Genomic DNA, 16,042 nt, shown 5'->3' with positions numbered 1-16,042 from the left:
TAGAGAAAAACCGTATATATTGATATAGTGATCATAATACTTTATTTTTATTTGAGTGTGTTGCGGGACAACTATGGATGCATGACCATGGTGTACAATGTCACTGTACTGTAATGGAGCAAACTGCTACTACTTTCGACGACGTCGGGAAAAGGATAGAGATGTAGGCTTGGGCCAGTTGAAATGCAGGGCATAACTAGTGCTTTTCTACCTTGGGGATAAGTGGACCTGCAATGGATTTCTCATCGCCATTATATGCTCTATCTTCTCGGACAAATCAACATCATTTCCGTCAACAGCCTTCCACTCATATTTCCAAACTAAATTAGCCACATAAAATTCCAGAAGAAGCATGGATAATTGGTAACCGGGACAAATTCTCCTCCCTGCACCAAATGGCATCATTTTAATCTCCCTACTCCCTGTGATATCAAATTCTTTCGTAATTCCGTTCTCATGATTCAGAAACCTTTCCGGCTTGAATGCCATGGGATCTTCCCACACCTTTGGATCCCACCCCATCTCGGCAACCAGGAAATTTATGGCTGCATTCTTTGGTATCAAATATTCATTATTCAAAACAAAATCTTCCGTCACCGCATGTGGAATCAGAAAACGTGCAGGAGAATGCCGCCTCAGGCCTTCCAAAATCACTGCTTTCAAATACGACATCTTTTTCAAATCAGATTCGTTGACCTCCTTCACATCTCCATCTCCAACAACCCCTTTAATCTCCATGAATAACTTTTCTTGAATTTTTGGGTATTTAACCAGATTTGCCATGATCCATTCCAAGGCAGTTGTGGTAGTATCAGTGCCCGCATTTAGAAATTCGCCGCATAAATTAGAAATTTCCTCCTCGTCGAGTTTTCTTTTATCATCGGGAAATTCCAGAGCTAATAATGTATCAACATAAGGTACAACATGATCATGGTGAGTGTCCATGCCTGTCCTCTCTTCCTCTTGCAACTTCTTTCTAGCTCTTATTAAGGGAATTGTTACATCTTGTACGCTTTGACGTAGCTGTAATAATTCCTCCCAGCGTCTACGCAACACGATCTTGGTCACTCTTGGCCATAAATTGAGCGTATCGAACCTCCGAGAACTCAAAAACGCTCGATGCACTACTTCCTGGATTTGTTTAATCTGGTCTTCATCAACCTTGTCACCAAAACATATTACGCCTAACAGGCAAAAGATGGCATATAGAAAGTGCTCCCTCAAACAAACAGGCTGACCAGATTTTGCTTGGGATTCCAGACGATTCTTAAGGATTTGTAGCGCCCAACGGCGGGAATGAGCGGAATATTTCGCGCAGGAAGGATGGAGAACGTTTTTGGTAAGGTTTTGCCGCAGGAGACGCCAAGTCGGGCCATAGAAAGAAAGACTAACAAGTCGCCGATTGCTGCCGCGAAATCTTTGAGTCTCAGAAGCTGGTGGACGGCTAGCAAAGAGGGCACCCTTTTGGATCAAGGCCTTGTGAGCGAGGAAGCGGTCAGCTATAAAGATGACAGGGCGAAAGCCGAAGTAGATAGTTAGGATTGGGCCAAGCTTGGCATGTAGTGGGTTGAGGATGGAGTGGATATTAGAGGGAGATATGCGGCCGAGCCATAGGAAGTTGCTAATCACTGGAATCGATTGGGGGCTTGGAGGGAGTTTGTGGTGAGCGGGCTTCTTGCTGATGAAGTATCTGTTGAGAATGAATTTGAGGAGGCCGGGGATGGAGATGGAGAGGGAGATAGAAATGAGGATGAGGAACCAATGATCCATATTGACCTTGAAATTAACAAGTGATGATTTGTAGGAGGCATGGGAGAAGGTCTGTATATATAAACTAGCAGGATCAACAGGGACATTGAATTTGAGGGGTCCTCTCTACTCTCTAGAAGAAGCTTAACTTGATTAGCATATACGGATAACTTTCAATAATATCTCATTTAATTAATAAGTTTTTATGATCAATTTATAGAGATTTCCCTGTAATTAAATTTATTTAACATAAAATGAATTATTTCTATCATTTAACAGGAGGATTAAGTACTCTAGATCAAGGATGTGGTGAACAAAATCTCAATTCTCATGTATCCATCCAGATCATTTACAGTGTCCATTTGAAAATGCAGTGCAAACCGTGTTTCTAAAAAAATTAATTTTGTTTTTACAAAAAATTAATTATTTTTTGCATATTTTAGATCGTTTTGACGTGCTGATCTTAAAAATAATTTTTTAAAAATAAAAAAACATCATTTTGATATATTTCAATACGAAAAGTTATTTGAAAAGTAACAGCAATCACACTTCCAAACACAATATTGAGTGTGGTGTAGGATAATTATGGAGGCATAATGATAGTGTACAATGTCACTATACAATAATGGAGCAAACTGATGCTGCTGCTGCTACTACAATGAATCAAAGATTCATTAATCTAGAAGGATAGCTGCCTCTCTTGTTTTTAGCAGCATGTGGAGTCCATCCCAATTCCCAGCCATTATCCATAGCTGGTTCACTTGTTTTTTGTAATACTTTCTGGTGTTATTATTATAATTTTTCTAATAATATCATCATTAATTAAAGCTTTGATGAGCTTTTAAAACCTTTTTTATTTATTCATTTATTTTTTCTTTCTTTTCTATATTTGGGTCAATTTATTTTAACAATTGTTTTATTCCAAGCATTGATATTTTAAGAACATATTTACTAAACTATGTATTTCACTAAAAAAAAATTTAAACTAAGTTATTTTACCAAAAACATAAAAAAGAAATTTCAAACAGTTCTATTTTTTTTTTAAAAAAAGAAACTTCTGTCACCTATAATCGGTGAAAACGAATGGAGACAAGAATAATAATTGGTCATAATGATATACACCCACCCTTTCCAAGCGGGCTTCTTGGCCATTGGAAATGCTTCAAGATGTGACGTCTGAAAAATATTGTGGTTGGAAAGTATTTTTAAAAAAAATTTAAAAATTTTTATTTTTATTTAAAAATTAATATATTTTTGATGTTTTTAAATTATTTTTGATGTACTGATATCAAAAATAATTTTTAAAAAATAAAAATATTATTTTAATATATTTTAAAATAAAAAACATTACCATATTCCCGAACACTCTCTACCTGGATTTTTTTTCGCACATTCATATCTTCTAACCAGTTTTGGCTTCCCTTCCACACAAATATATATTGGTAAATTATCTGGGTGAGAAAACAAAAAAAAATAAAAATAATTTAGAGGTTTAAAGATATTGTTTTTAAACTGATTATTTGTTCCATACATCACCACCTTAAAGATACAATTTGTATATATCTATTTTCTCTAATGTTTTAAATGCTTAAGTGTTATTTTTTTTTATTATAAATATCCTTATAATAAAATTAGTAAATTTATTAGAAAAACCCATTTATCATGACTTTCATATAATTTACTACATATTAAAAACCTATATTTATCAACACTTAGAAGAGAGTGTTTCTGAGGAGTCAATATTTTTTATTATATATTTTATAAAAAAATTCTTTAAAACAAAACAGGTCTTGCAGACATGCCAGACCCAAAAAAATCGAGTTTGATAGTTAGCTAAGGTAACGTGAGTTCGACAAACACGCTAAACCCAAAGAACTTGGACTAGACAATCAGTCAAGTTCAATATGACATAGAAGCACTTGGGCTTGACAGTTATCCAAGTTTTAGATGATGTGAGTCTAGCAAATGTGTTAGATTAAAAAAACTTGGACTTTGCAGTTATCCAAGCCCAAGATAACGTAAGTCTAGCAAACATGCAAGACCCCAAGAACCTAAACTTGGTAGTCAGCCTAATCCAAGGTTGTGTGGGTCTGACAACCATGCCAGATCCAAAGCACTTGGACGTGACAGCCATCTAATTTCAAGATAATATAGGATTGACAAACATGCTAGATCTAAAGCACTTGGACTTGGTAGTCAATCAAGCCCAAGATAACGTTGGTCTATTAAGCATGTTAGACCCAAAGAATTTGGATTCAACCATTATCAAGTACTAAGGTAATATTATGATAGTGGCTTTTTTATTTAAAGAGAATAGTTTTTATTTTTATTTTTTTATTTTTTTATTTAAAGAGAATATTTTTACTATTTTTTATTATTCAATATTATTAGAATTTTTAGTTTTTTCTGTACAAGGGGCCTTTTGGCAAGTAGACATTGATGAATGGAAATTAAATATTTTGTATGTTACCTCATAGTTATAGTGTTATTGATTTTTAATGGTGTAGACTGATAAGAAACCATGTCATCCTTCTTTTCTGACCATATCAGAGTTTTTGTTTTTTAATAAATATATTTCTTTGTTATTTTTATTTGTCTTAATTTAGTTTAGGAATTTTATTTATTTAGTTTAGGAACTGCAAAAAAATGGAAAAAAAATATTGTACTCCTGCATATAAAATAAAATAAAATAAAAATTGCATGGGATAGTTAATATAAGTATTAATTAATGATACAACAACAGATGCGTCAATACAAAATCGACCTTCGATTACAAAAAAAAGAAACGATACAGAACACAAATTCTACCTTCTCTGAAAGTTGAGTCTTCCTATAAAATATGCAAAAAGAGAAGCAGTGACAATGGGGAAGATTACTAGAACAACACCAACAACACTCAAAAAGCTGTGATGGAACCCAAAGTAATCCTCGATGAAATCAGAAAGAGCTCTGGCCTCGCCAAACACTGATATTTCTTCGTCTACATCTCCATATTGTGAGGTCAGCATGCCATTTAACGCCCAGGATGTGGGGCAAATATAATACAGCCAAAGCCACCATTTTGGAATATGCTGCGTACGTACGTTGCCAAGCACAAATTTAAGAACCATAAGTGATCAGTCAGTTTTGTATTTCAATCCCCTCTTAGTTAGTTCACACCATCTTGGTCAAGATCTTGATATATACGTAGTTTTCTTTTAATGGTTGGCAGCATTTTATTAATTTCGTTGAAATCATAAAACCTGAGAAATTAGATTTTGAAACCTAGCCATCTTTATGACAACATGCATATTTTTCTGTTCATGTGTCTTCATCAAATGCAAAGCTAAAAGGCATGCTTAGAGATAATAAATAGTACTTAGATAGATACTATGGTAGTTAATGTTTGTCTGCGCAGGCAACCATGTTTCAAATTACAATACATGTAAAAAGGCCTTCAGTAAGATAAATTGATGGTCGGAAAGCTTACCGGTTTTGGGACAACGAAGCCAGAGAAAAAGTTGAGCATTGTGTATGAAAATGAGGCTAAAATGGCAGCCACTTGAATGTTTGGTGTCAATGACACAAGCAGCATCCCTTGGTAGTTGAAAAACAGCAATGTGCAGAACATGCTGTGGAAAGACCAGAATATCTTATAGGCAGACGACGAGTAACCAATCATAGGATATGTGATGATCAGATAAATGATTGATTGAGCGAGCAAGTATGGAACCTCAACTAGCACCTACAAAACAAAATAATAATAACATGCATGAGTAATACAAAACAAAATAATAATAACATGCATGAATATCCAATTTTGTTATTTTTCCTTGATTTTATATGTTATTTTCGGATTTTCTATTAGTTTTCCATTTTATTTAGGGATTATGATTTTTCAATCTTATTAGGGTCAATTTCAGTCCTATTTAAAGACCTGTTAAACTTCTAGAGAGGCAAAACTTATCAGACTTATAAACCCTATTGCTATTTTTATACTTAGATGTCAGATATAACCTTCTTATTTCAGATTAACATCCAAAATGATCAAGCTTCTGGTGCAGGCATTGCTGATATTCCATCTTCCGTTTGATATCAAACATAACATGGCAAGTTAATTTGGTTCAAGTGTAAACTAGTTGAGATTCTAACAGGAACACCTAGGAACTGCCAGATATTTTACTTCAGTGATAAAATGCAACTGTTAGGGACTTCAACTTACAGGTATCCATGAGTTTTTACCAAATCATCACCAGTAAACTTACAAGCTAAAGTGAAAGAGAAGGATTGAGTATATCTAGTTCATAAGTAGAGACATGAAAGCTAGTTTAAATTTCTCCATGTACTTGACAGGAAAGTAAACAATCTAGTTTTCGAAAGAGATCTGAAACCTGAGCAAATGAATAGGCCCACGAAGAATACATCCCAGCAAATCTTTCCCGGTACAAAACAGTCCTCTCTGTTGTAACAAAAGGCAGGACTGAGGAGCAATTGTTTATGCCAAAGAATACGATGAGTGCGTACATTGAGCCGACTATATTGAACAAATCCTGCTCGTTTTTTCTACAAAATGAGAACTAAATTATCATGAAAATGCCTCTCCATAAAAGCACTGCCAGAAACTAAATGTCAAAGCATCTAAGAAACATTTTATGAGCAACACATGACTTTTTTTCTGAAAAAACAGGATAAAGGAAAGAAAAACGTTTTATAAAGGTGGTGAATTTTGTGGTTTGTAGAAACATCAATGCTTATTGACTTACATTTTCTTTCCTTGCTGCCAGTACAGCAGGCCAAATAGGGAAGCTCCAGAGGACATGAAAACAATGCGCACAAGGTTATAAGAAGGACTTCTCCAATAAGACAAGTTTTGTTTCCACAGGCATGCTTTGAGTTGCTCCCATCCATTTTGTGGAAAACGTGTAGGAAAATGCAGTTCTTTGGAACCAGGAGTTGGTGAACTCAATTGCTTGACCAAATCTTCATTCTCCCTGCAGTCAGAGGCGTAAGGTTATTATTCCTTCTTAATATCAGTGCTATAGATCATCATGGTTTTTGTACTTACTGATACAAGGTAGACCCTTCATAAATTCGACCAAAATCTACACCAAGTTCAGCCTCTGCAGATTGAGAAGTAACTTCTAAAATCCATGTTGCAGGATTGTAGTTGTCCTTAATCTTAGGCACACCAGGAATACTCTATCCAAAGAAGTCAGGAAAATAGAATCAAGGTTGATGAAGAAGTCTGTCAGCTACCAGAATTACCTGAAAGACAATGACATCAAAAACAGAGGATTTCGCGACAACTAACCTCAAAGTACTCAATCACCCTGCTTGACCCTTGGCCTAATGGTCCAGAATAAATTATGCGTCCTCCGATTTTCATTAAAATCAACTGCAGTAGAGAGTAGGATGTGTCAAAACCTCAATTATATGCACTATGATCTAAGATATGGATATGAAAACCTTCATAGCTTTAGCTTTGCCATTTCAGCCATCGATGTCTTTGTGCAATGGCAGATGACTTGGGTTCAGGTGGTATGGGTAGACGGGTTCTATTCTTACCAAACCAATGGTGAAGAAGAGACAAGAGTATCAATGTTATCATTACTTTATTTTTACCTCATCAAATGCCTCAAAGATATCAATACTTGGCTGATGGATGGTGCAAACTACTGTTCTTCCCGTTTCAACTATATTCTTTGCTGCTCTCATAACTATTGCAGCTGCTCTTGCATCTAAACCCGAAGTGGGTTCATCCATAAATATGATAGATGGATTGGCAACAAGTTCCACTGCTATAGTCAACCGCTTACGCTGCTCAGTTGATAAACCGCTAACTCCTGGCATGCCTGCTAAAGAATCTTTGATCTCATCAAGCTCGATAATGTCAATAACTTCATTTACAAACTCCTGTAAAAAAAAAAAAAGTTGATCATAAAAACTTGTAGTACAAGCCAGTCTTAATGATTAAGGTCCAGGAACAAAACTATTAGTTCATCTTTTAAAGGGTATCATACAGTTTTAGTTCTCGCATTTATCTCAGGTGGGAGCCTCAACCAAGCAGAGTATACCAGAGATTCTTCTACAGTAATTTGTGGGGAATGAATGTCGGTTTGCTCACAGTAACCTGATATTCTAGCAAATGAATCCTGAACCTTTAGATACCCGCCAATTCTAATCTCTCCCTCAATGGTACCACCAGTTTTCCTTCCAGAAAGAACATCCATAAGAGTTGTTTTCCCTGCTCCACTAACACCCATCAATGCCGTGAGGATGCCAGGTTTGAATGCACCAGTAATGTCAGAAAGAAGCTGAAGCTTCTTCTGTTGATTACCACGTTTTCGCATTTCCTGAGACAAGTATAACAACATTTTTTAGACAAAGAAACTGCATTTTATGACTGTCGAGAATTATCTTGGTTACCAGTGGCGTATCAACGTAGTACTGAACGTCCGTAAATGTCATAGTAAGGGGCTCAAAAGGCAAAACCATCCTTCCTGCAAAAATTATTGATTGCAACACTTGTAAAGATGTGGAGATATCTCTCTATCACTCTATGGCCAATGTAGATTACCATGAAACAGTCTACAAAGACAAAAGCTTCTGTACAAATGCTAAATGTCAAAATTGATGAGAGAAGGAAGAAAACAAGCACACCCTTTTTGGTTTCTGTACTAGATTTAGCAGGAGCAGCAGTGAGGGTCATGTCCTTATCAAAAAAATCGCGGTCATTTATTTTTCCTTGCAGCTGATTGTACTTTTCACGAGAAATAAATGCACGAGAGTTTCCTGGGGCTGAATGAGGATCGATGTATTTGGTTAGCATGGATGCATCTACATATATATTATAAAGAAAACGCACGAAGGAGTGGAAGATGGACTCACGTTTTAAGAAGGTTAAAGCCATTGTGAAACCGATATTGAGAAGCACTGTCATCCCTATCAATGCACCAACTGATATCCAGTAAAAGTAGCCATGAAAATTTAATCCACGGCTTTCTAGTGTTTGTTGTCCGAGGGATGTGTAACCAGAGACAACCTGAGTTTAAAGTCGAAGAGTAAAAATCAACTTCACCACATGGATGTCCGGGTCCTTTTGTTTGTGCGGCCAACAGCATGGTTAGCCTCACAAAAAGCATCAAAATATGCTTCACGTACGGGTATGTTTGTTTTTGCTTTTGCTATGGGATATAACCCTTCACATAAGAAACACAAGAGTAAAAGCAGCAAATTCATGTTTTTGCTGCTGTGTTTTCGCTTTCCATTAAAAGCAAAAAACACAGTAGCAAAAACAAACATACACCCAGCAGGCTGCACAAACAAACACACTAAAAATAACTCATTTTTGCAACTGCAGAATAATAGGAATCTCACACACCATCTGGATCACCTAATCAATGAAAATATCTCAACAGAGTTGATTTATACCCAGTAGGAATATTAGATTCTATTTCCAAAAAGAATTTCTTCCAAATTACTACTTATAAACCAGAAAAAAAAAACCCGACTGAATTTTAGCCTTGGTGTCCAAAGAGTACCTACATAAGGCTGAATACTTGAATAGTACCTTTTCCCACCGAGGAGCAAGAAACTCATTGACAGTCAAACCTATTTCCCCATATGTTAATGGAGAAATCCAAAATCCCCATGCCAGCCAAACAGGCATAGCGGCTGCAACAGCACAAACTATTAAGGAAAATCATTTGAACAATATCACAGGATTATGAGGAGCAGTATGAAATCTCACGTTTTGCAATTACGAAGCCACCAAATACTAAAGCAACTAATATAGCGAGAGAACCAGCTGCTGTTGAAGCTACCACAGTTTGGAAGACAGATGCAACAAACCGAAACATGGATGTTGATGTCAAGTGTACCAGAAAGAGTAGAAGGAACTGGCGGAGAAACCTAAGAAACACAACTACTCATCAGATGAATAAAGAAATTCATGGCATCCAAAGTTCCTAAATAAAGAGTAGCCATAGTAACTGAAGTAGTTGAGACATTAGCTGGTTAACCTCAGCCAGAACGAATCTATAGCTTTCTCAACCTCCAGAAAACAGTAATAGCTCTTCTATGCATCCTATGAATGATATGTACTATAAAAACTTCTTAGTGGGTTCACATATACTCTCCCCAAGTTACTGGTTTTGCCTCATCATGGAAAAAGTGTTTGAACTGACAATAATATCACTTTTTCGCAGCCAGAGAGCAGGTTCGTAAGTTGTTTTTTCATGCAGTATCAGGTATAGCCACATACCCACTCTTTTGCATCATATTTCCCAGTAAGTTTAACTTTTAGGTGCTTAATTTTTGAACCCCCCATCTAGAGCTCACCTTCCGAACTCAGGGCTGTAGCCGATGACGTAGTAAGTAAGAGCTGTCCAAACAAAAGCTTCCAAGAGTGAAACTGGAACTTTAAGGATAGCAGAAGGGATCGCATAAGCCCAAGCAGGATAAAAACATAGCTCTCTGTGTTTATAAAAAACTGAAAGTCGAGAGACAGTCATCTGCAGCTCTGGAAATCCATCTACAAGTAAGATAAGCAGTCCATAGAACAAAGCACCCATGTAATAGCTTGCATGGATCGCATCAATAGCCATTCTTGTGCGCAGTAAGACAGTCATTGTTATTGAAGCAATGATAAATAGCTGTGCAAAGAAAGCAGGGATGTTTCCGATAAGCTGGCTGGTTTTTTACAAGTAAAAGCTAAAAGATTTGCAGATGATGGGTATAATGAAAGATACCTGTGTAGTTTTGAATACATATATAAAAGAATTCCTTTTCATTAGAAGAAATTCTCTCACACTGCAAGCTTTAAACATTTCCCATTTTGTTAATGAGTAGCTTGTAAAGGATAAAGCACTCTTGTGGTTTTTAGACTTATCAAATGGCTTCGAGATCTCTTCCTCTAGATTCTTGCCAAGCTGACTTTCTTTGAATTTTTTAACAAACTGGTCAACTGAAACATAACTGTATGGTTCTTCAGTAAGGAACCAATATTGTCCTTGATCTTTTCTGGAAATAACCTGGAGCAGAGCAAAGGAGTAACACAAGTCAACTTTAAAATGAAATATAAATGGAGAGACAAACAGAAGCTTGAAGACCCACCTCTTGAAGGAAGTCTGCAACACCTTTTCTTTCAGGGCATCTAAACCCACAGTCCTCAAAGAATTTGCAAATACTAGAACGTGGGCCGTGATACACAATCTTCCCTTCTGTCATTAGAATGATGTCATCAAAGAGATCAAAGGTCTCTGGTGCTGGTTGAAGTAATGAAATCAACACAGTAGCATCCATAATATGAGACAAATGTTGTAGACAAGATATAATTTGTAAAGTGGTTGAGCTGTCTAAGCCATTTGATATTTCATCCATGAAGAGTGCTCTTGTTGGCCCGACAATCATCTCCCCTGTAACACAAAGGGAAAAAATTCACAGGCATCAAATGAAGTTCAGCATCTTGAAGATCTTGAGGAACACATATTCTCTGAAGTATCAGTTCTTATCTCAAGCATAAAATACCTGTAGTCAGCCGTTTCTTCTGACCTCCTGAGATACCTCTTCTCATGGCATCGCCAACCATTGTGTCGGCACAAATATCAAGTCCTAGAATCTGAAAGAAAGGGTAGGATGAAAAATATTGTAAAACAATAGGATGTTTGGACAATAAGCAAATGGAACGTAAGACTTCAGCCCTGTGTAATAAACCTAGTAAATTACCTTCAATATGTAATCTGTCTGAAGGTTACTTTTCAATCCCTCAACTGATATTGCCTGACCACAAAAATAAAGTAAATAAATTCTTCCAAAACATGTAAGCGAACCTTCTGAATATCCAAAACATGGGATCCACCATATCTACCTTCATGTAGGCATCCACATCAGAATCTGGAAGTATTCCTGCCTGCTTCTCCCTTCTACTGACTTCCATCATGATCTCTTTCATGAAAGGACAACAAATAACATAAGGGTTGCCAGGAAAATGAGAATGTACTCTACAGAATCACGTTGAGAGTTTGATTTCAATTAAAAGAAAAATTCACTACTTGTGTCTATAAAGAATTCTTACCAGCTCGGCTTCCTGCTCCCTGACAACGTGCTGAAAAATCAATTGTTTCTCTCACTGTCATCTCTGGAATATGCAGATCATATTGGCTTACATATGCAGAGGATTTCTGAGGAACAAACTCTTCCAATTTGTGACCATTGTAAGACATTTCCCCAGCAACCTTTATAAGAAGGTATGGATCAGTGAGTAACTTAAAGCTGAGACGATCCCATTTCCACATAACAATTTTAATTGTGGAGAAATTTGAGAGCTTTAGGCAGCAGTGCAAGCAGCAATCTCACAAATATAGTCATGTATGATGCATTTCAGATTTTATTGAATATAATAATGTGTTCATGGATTTCAGTAAAATAAATTTCAAGTGAATCAAATCTCTACAAACACCAGAATTGTTTAGACAATAAGGTACACGACCAACTTCCAAAAATTTCTAAACATTTCCTGAGTCAAGATTCTCTATGGAATTCCCCATTACTGTTCTTTAACTCTGTTGAAAATTATTTTTCTCTTATTTGTGTCATAGAAGCAATAAAACCTTCAGAGAATGACTTAGTTTCCCAGAGAGAGCCAACAACATAGTAGTTTTTCCACATCCTGGAGGGCCGAGCAATAAAGTCATCCTGCAAAAAAAAACATGAACAGCTAGTGAACTTGAAGTTATCATGTCAGATTCAGTACATTGCTTGTTTCCAACATAAGTAATGAAGCATATGAGCAAACACACATTGATACAACCCATGTGAAGGCTAGAAAGTTGCTTATTAGAATAAACAACCTAATTACTTAGTTCCCTTAGGACTCATACGAATACTCTTTCCCGAATTAAACAATAGATTTTTTTTAATCTCAAAGAGAAATCTTCAATTTAGTTTGCCATTACTACTTGTGTCTTTTTCAAGAGAACTGAGCGAACAAATGGTGAGTCAGAACAGCAATTTTGTCAGTGGCCATCGCTATGTTGCTGGTTTAGCATGTGGGAAGGAATGAGATTGAGGGCTCAAGTGCTCCTGTTCTACTATTAATTGAACATAGCAAATCCCAGCTTTTGAAGGCTACCTTCCTGGCTTAATAACGCCACTGACATCTTTTATGATGCTTATCTTGGTTCGTTGTTTCGAACATGACAGATTGGCAATCCCCTGTCACAAACAGAAATAGTTTAGCTTTTAGAAGTTTATAAATGGAAAAGTAATGCAAAAGCATCCCTAATAAATCAGAAATTTACATGGAAAAATGAAGACGAGATAACGGGTGCTAAACGAGTATCAAGAGAGTTGAAAAGGTTCATAACAAGCTCCGATTTCAGGATTATCTTTAAAGGAAAAACTGCACTAATTATGAGCTAAAAACTAGGCATCCATATATCCCTAAAACGCTATGTGTCTCTTGTTTTCAACACATCAAACGGTGCAGGATTTGGAGCTTCCTACCAAGAGTTATGGTCATTGTTCTGACAAGTGCGCAGGCTGATAAACCATTCTGCAGATCGAAAAATCCTGCTGCCATATTTTGCAACATGCAAGACTGCCCTCTTTTTGTCAATTAACATTCAATGGAGCTTTGACAATCTTACCTCCAACTCTCTTTACATGTCAGTAGCCTTATTAGTCAATAAAAAAAGCAACATAGGCTAACTAGAGAGGCTGGACATGGTGACAGAATTTGTTTTGAAGAATCTGCCCCCTTGGATTTCATTTCTGCCTTCTACTTTAGCTAGATGGAAAACTTGTCTAGGTTTAGAATTTCTTGTTTGTTGTTTTCCTAGCTTGGAGGGTTTGTTTCAAGTATAAATAAGTGTGTTTCATCAATTTAGAATATTAAAACCAAGCTAGCTGAGCTAGTTAAGTGTGTTTCAACACTCACAGACTTGCTCCACCTTGCATTGAAGAAGAAAGACAATCGTTTCAAGTTAAAATTTTGCAATTTTCATGTTGTAAAAGATGATCCAAAGGTTAATAGAAAAACACTTGGAGAACTTATTCCTCTTACATGCAGAAACTTACAGAGAGAATGCTCTTGGCAGTGTTCCATAGAGTGGGGAGAGGCTTTCCCTGAACTATCTCGCATTCTGATTCAACACACAGATTTTTGTATCTCACTTCTACAGTGGGCAACTGCACACCAACTCTGAAAAACATAATTATAACTAGATCAATAAAAAGATTAGATTTAATATCTGAGAGACATCTATTGATCATAGGACATATGTGGAAAATATACATTAAACATGAAGGAATTGAAGTTAATATGTGCACGTAGAGTCTAATATTTCAAGGAATTCTATCAGTTTGGTACTCAGCACAGCAACGTTTCCAATTGTACTTTAATATGTATGACTAGACTGTCAGCACACGTTTCAAAAAGGGCAAGTAGAAAGGTAATTACTTGTCAATTCTTTTCCTAAGTTTATGCAACAATCGGAGGTTATCATTTTCAATGTGTTTGATGAGCTTCTCAATGAACATATGCCGTTCTTGAGCTCCAAGTTTGGAAACATTAATAATTCTCTTCCCCCACTTAACATCTCCATTTCCAGCGGTGCCATCTTGCTCCTCAAATAAAGCAGTGGCAATCCGTTCAAAGGTTGGTAATCTCTCAACATCAACCCATTGGGACACATCTTCATCATCAGCATCCCTACCATGCTCAGATTTCACAGTTGAAACGCTACGAAAACTCGACACATGACTCCTGAATGAGGTCCTTATGCTTCTTCCAATCTCTGCTAACTCAATCCGAAATGACTCTATCTCATCAGGGCCAGCCAGCTGAGCCATTGTCAGATAAACAGACAGACTTGAAGAGTTATATGTATATATAAAAAAATGCAAAGATTCATGTCGATGAAGTAATGGAATGCGTCATAGATTCATGCTGCTGCTGCTGCAGAAAGTCGTAGCTATTATTCACGCTGTTTGTAGACATAAAATAAGAGTTGATGTTTAACTCATGCTTGCTGGGCTGCCAGATTCTTGCACATTGGTTTTATAAAGCTGTATTGGACAAGGTAAAATCAGCAGATATTATTAAATACAAGACATCAAGTTCCATTCAGCTAATATTATAATTATAAGCATGAACAAGCATCCAAACTCTCATATGTACAGAGATTGATGCCATTGACTTTCTTTATTAACACACGCACACACACCGACATCTATATGGGATGTTTACATTTTTTTATTATCTCATGTTACAGAATTCAAAATGAAATTACTTTAATACCAAGATCAGTTCAAGAACAGGGAAGACTATTGATAAGATAAGGTTAAGAGCAGTCATAACATCGGCCCTGTTATTTTCATACATAACATGAAGGGCCATGCCTGATGACAGAATTAAATACAACCCAGCTAGAGTGGCCTGCACAAGAGTATAAAAAAACTAAAGTAGGCTACATTCAAATTGTAGTCCGCTTGAAGGTTATTATAAGATCGACTCCAGGCTCAAATTAAGTTGGTTGGATTGGCAGGACAATTCAAACTTTGACTTTTAAAAAACAAAAATGACATCATTTTTTTTAAAAAACAAAGAAAAGAAATCGGTTTCTTTCATTGACTCAACTCGGGTCGGTAGGGCACCTGGTTGACCTATCAGATTGCACTGGGTCTTTCCCTTAACTGACATTCCCTGCCATTAGAAGTTTCAGTTCTGGTTAGGCCAATATATGTAGAACATCACAGGTAGGGCAGGAGCTTATGCGAGGAAAAACTTTTCTAGAGTAGTAAGGATAGGTTTGGGAGAACAAAACAAGTAAATACGTAATGTGATATTATAGGAGGAGATGGTGGCCATTTTTATGCTTCTGTTACATTACATTATGCTCGAATACATTTATAATTACAGCATCTCGTTATTTAATTTCAGAGACAAGTGAAAAACACCCCACACAGGTTAGAAGTACATGGACAGAACCACAGCTGATTAATAATGCCGCTGGCATCTCTTAGGATGTTTTTCATGGCTCTTCGTCTCAAACAAGATAGACTGACAAACCCTGTCACAAACAAAAAGCTTCAATGTTAAAAAACAAACAAAAAACAAAAATCGACTTGATTATGTTCTACTTAGTCTCACTATTGTATGCAAGTAATTACAGAAAACATGCTTTTGCCAGTTCTCCACAGAGCAGGGAAAGGCTTGCCATGAACCACCTCACATTCTGCTTCAACTCGAACACTTTTGCATCGGGATATGTAACATCAAGTATAAATTTAAAAAGAAGTCTGAATTACAAGT

General features: G+C 36.5%; 2 protein-coding genes across 3 annotated transcripts; both read right to left on the bottom strand.

Annotated features, from left to right (window-relative positions):
- LOC7475151 (cytochrome P450 89A2) lies at positions 1–1,884 on the bottom strand. The gene has a single exon (XM_002321336.4). It carries the CDS (start codon positions 1,768–1,770, stop codon positions 208–210), a length of 1,563 nt encoding a protein of 520 aa, XP_002321372.3. The 5' UTR covers positions 1,771–1,884; the 3' UTR covers positions 1–207.
- A 2,540-nt stretch (positions 1,885–4,424) lies between these two features.
- On the bottom strand, positions 4,425–14,622 carry LOC7475150 (pleiotropic drug resistance protein 3). 2 transcript variants are annotated; one of them, XM_024586572.2, is made up of 24 exons: positions 14,189–14,622; positions 13,807–13,930; positions 12,860–12,942; positions 12,339–12,423; positions 11,804–11,963; positions 11,597–11,673; positions 11,455–11,508; positions 11,257–11,347; positions 10,843–11,144; positions 10,479–10,760; positions 10,069–10,382; positions 9,479–9,639; positions 9,299–9,402; positions 8,617–8,770; positions 8,389–8,526; positions 8,155–8,228; positions 7,749–8,081; positions 7,351–7,641; positions 7,040–7,123; positions 6,794–6,927; positions 6,492–6,719; positions 6,120–6,291; positions 5,219–5,473; positions 4,425–4,820 (listed from the first exon to the last, which is right to left on the bottom strand). In XM_024586572.2, the coding sequence occupies exons 1-24, from the start codon at positions 14,578–14,580 to the stop codon at positions 4,554–4,556; spliced, it is 4,359 nt and encodes a 1,452-aa protein (XP_024442340.1). In that variant the 5' UTR covers positions 14,581–14,622; the 3' UTR covers positions 4,425–4,553. The 2 variants fall into 2 exon arrangements, with proteins under 2 accessions (XP_024442340.1, XP_052303253.1); XM_052447293.1 differs by lacking the exon at positions 12,860–12,942 and having other exon boundaries at positions 14,189–14,205.
- Between the last annotated feature and the right edge of the window lie 1,420 nt (positions 14,623–16,042).

The sequence above is a fragment of the Populus trichocarpa genome, chromosome 15, assembly GCF_000002775.5.
Source record: "Populus trichocarpa isolate Nisqually-1 chromosome 15, P.trichocarpa_v4.1, whole genome shotgun sequence".
NCBI classification, from domain to species: Eukaryota; Viridiplantae; Streptophyta; class Magnoliopsida; order Malpighiales; family Salicaceae; genus Populus; species Populus trichocarpa.
The sequence above is the reverse complement of the archived record's forward strand: the minus strand, read 5'-3'. Positions and strand labels throughout refer to the sequence as shown.

Excerpts from the sequence above, each read along its gene's own strand:
- LOC7475151 (XM_002321336.4), bottom strand. The coding sequence starts at position 1,770 with ATGGATCATTGGTTCCTCATCCTCATTTCTATCTCCCTCTCCATCTCC.
- LOC7475150 (XM_024586572.2), bottom strand. The coding sequence starts at position 14,580 with ATGGCTCAGCTGGCTGGCCCTGATGAGATAGAGTCATTTCGGATTGAG. Across the intron at positions 11,674-11,803 it reads GGGAGCAGGAAGCCGAGCTG|AGATCATGATGGAAGTCAGT; the intron begins GTAAGAATTCTT and ends CTTTCATGAAAG. Across the intron at positions 10,761-10,842 it reads TTGCAGACTTCCTTCAAGAG|GTTATTTCCAGAAAAGATCA; the intron begins GTGGGTCTTCAA and ends GCTCTGCTCCAG.